This window comes from Anneissia japonica, unplaced genomic scaffold (genome assembly GCF_011630105.1).
Source record: "Anneissia japonica isolate Jap-2015-1 unplaced genomic scaffold, ASM1163010v1 scaffold1785_len1016330_cov206, whole genome shotgun sequence".
Classification (NCBI taxonomy): domain Eukaryota; kingdom Metazoa; phylum Echinodermata; class Crinoidea; order Comatulida; family Comatulidae; genus Anneissia; species Anneissia japonica.
In genome coordinates, this window is record NW_022694363.1 from 610,535 (window position 1) to 612,445 (window position 1,911).

The 1,911-nt window shown below is 37.2% G+C and overlaps 1 protein-coding gene across 1 annotated transcript in view; it reads left to right on the forward strand.

Moving 5' to 3' along the window:
* The first annotated feature begins 7 nt into the window (after nt 1–7).
* The window catches only part of LOC117101031 (sushi domain-containing protein 2-like), a 6,897-nt gene continuing 4,993 nt past the window's right edge, over nt 8–1,911 (forward strand). The window contains exons 1-3 of the mRNA XM_033240897.1: nt 8–180; nt 730–1,020; nt 1,485–1,750. Of these exons, the coding sequence (XP_033096788.1) occupies nt 17–180; nt 730–1,020; nt 1,485–1,750 (721 nt within the window). The 5' untranslated portion in view covers nt 8–16. The remainder of the gene's footprint in view (nt 181–729; nt 1,021–1,484; nt 1,751–1,911) is intronic.

Consider the following 1,911-nt stretch of genomic DNA (forward strand, 5'->3'; position numbering starts at 1 on the left):
GGTTAGAGTGGACCTCATGGCATATTCGGAGGAGGATGGCATACCCAAGTGGGAATGGGCAGAAGAAATTACTTACGATGCACCAAATACTGGACACTTCACCTGGATACCAAGACCGACATGGGAAATTCTAGAGCACAATGCAGTTGGTGCCCTACGTGTTACCAGAAGATGGAAAAAGTAAAAATTGAATATGTGCAATACCGTAAAACCTCGAAAAAAAAACCCAATGGGCTTAATCGCTACAAGAAGGTCATCTCGAATTGAAGCTCCCCTCGAAAAGAGGACCATTCATGGGCTTCTTTTCTAGATTATACTTCTTTTCGAGATAGTACAGTACATATACACTGTACATGAATTTAAAGGAAACAAAATGAACAAGAGAGAGAAGAAGAAGCAGCCCAAGGCTACTCTTTGAGGTTTTACGGTATATTAAGGATCTAGCAGTAGGCCTATATATTGTTTGGTTGATTTCAAGTTTTAACTGGAAAGTTATATTCTATCAAATATTTTGCCTGGATCGTTTAGCATTCCAATTTAGTTGTACAGTATACTTATAATAATATATAGGCCTACGTATTTCAACATTTGTTTAATGTACTCTACTTAACTTTGCATTCTCAATTGTAATGATTCTCTTAAAATTATTCTCGATTATAATACTGTAATCCGTTTGAAGTTTTTTAATGAGGTAATTTCAGTATTGATTTGATGTGTGTTTCATTGCAGAGATGATTTTGCATTATGGAGCGACATACATCCTTTGGGATATATGTTGTATGATTGGTATCAGAATGACCAGGAACTGTGGGCCACTATGCGTTGTGAAGAGTGGTATGAAAGAGAAGTTAACGAAGATGAGTACGTTCTTGAACTTGAACCATGCCCATGTAACTTAAGTCAGGCTCTGGCCGATAGAGGACGCTTTAAGCCTACACTTGAATGCAACTTGGAGAGTGACGAATTCTATTGTTACCAGAGGTCAACTATTGTCCATTGTGTCGAGAACATTGTTCCAAGGTAGGCCTACGTCATTTTTATTAGTTTCTTTAAAACTTTTTTTTTGTAACAATACCTATTCAGTACATTGTTTTGTTCGTTCCATTTGTATGCTATGAAAGCCTAAGTATAGGACTTTAGAGAATGTGTTGTTATTTTTTTAATTGAGTATATTGACAAAGCTCATTCATAGTTTATTTTAAATTAACCGTTGTTAAATGTGGTGTACTTGCTCAGAATTGACTGAAATTTTCTGTAAATTTTCATTATTTAATAAAAGATTATATTATGGATACCCAAGCAATTTGTCTTCTTTCTATATAATTGAATATTCAGTGCTCTACGTTGAATATTCATTGTCTGAATATTAGTAATGTATACGTCGTACAGTAGTAAGGAAATTTTATTATCAATTAATTTGAAATTAATAATGGGTAGTCACACAGAAGCTTCATAATATTCTTTTTAAACCCCACGCAATTTAGCCCCCGTGGATCTGACAGTGTTTGTTGCTATGATGAGTTTGAAAACTTGGTGTATTCAGGAGATAGTGAGGAGGCTAGTTTCTCCCGAAAATACACGAAGGAAGGGATCGTGCCGTACAATGCTAAGTATAGTGTGCCCTTGTTGTCTCATTGGATTTACGATGGATTACCGTACTTCTTCTGCTGCGTTTGGGGAAATCGATGCGAGTACTATCAACGTTTGCGAGAAACCCCTGATTGCAAGGAGTATGAAGTTCCAAGGTCAGGTCAGTCCGAGAACTCCCCCTTCACCTACCTATTCTTGAATAAGGGTGGGGGATATATCTGATCTTCTGTCTACTGCTGTATTTCTATTATCACAATAAACTTAATCATAACTCTCAGGGGCGGATCCAGAAATGTCCAAAAGGGGGGGGGGGGGCGGAGC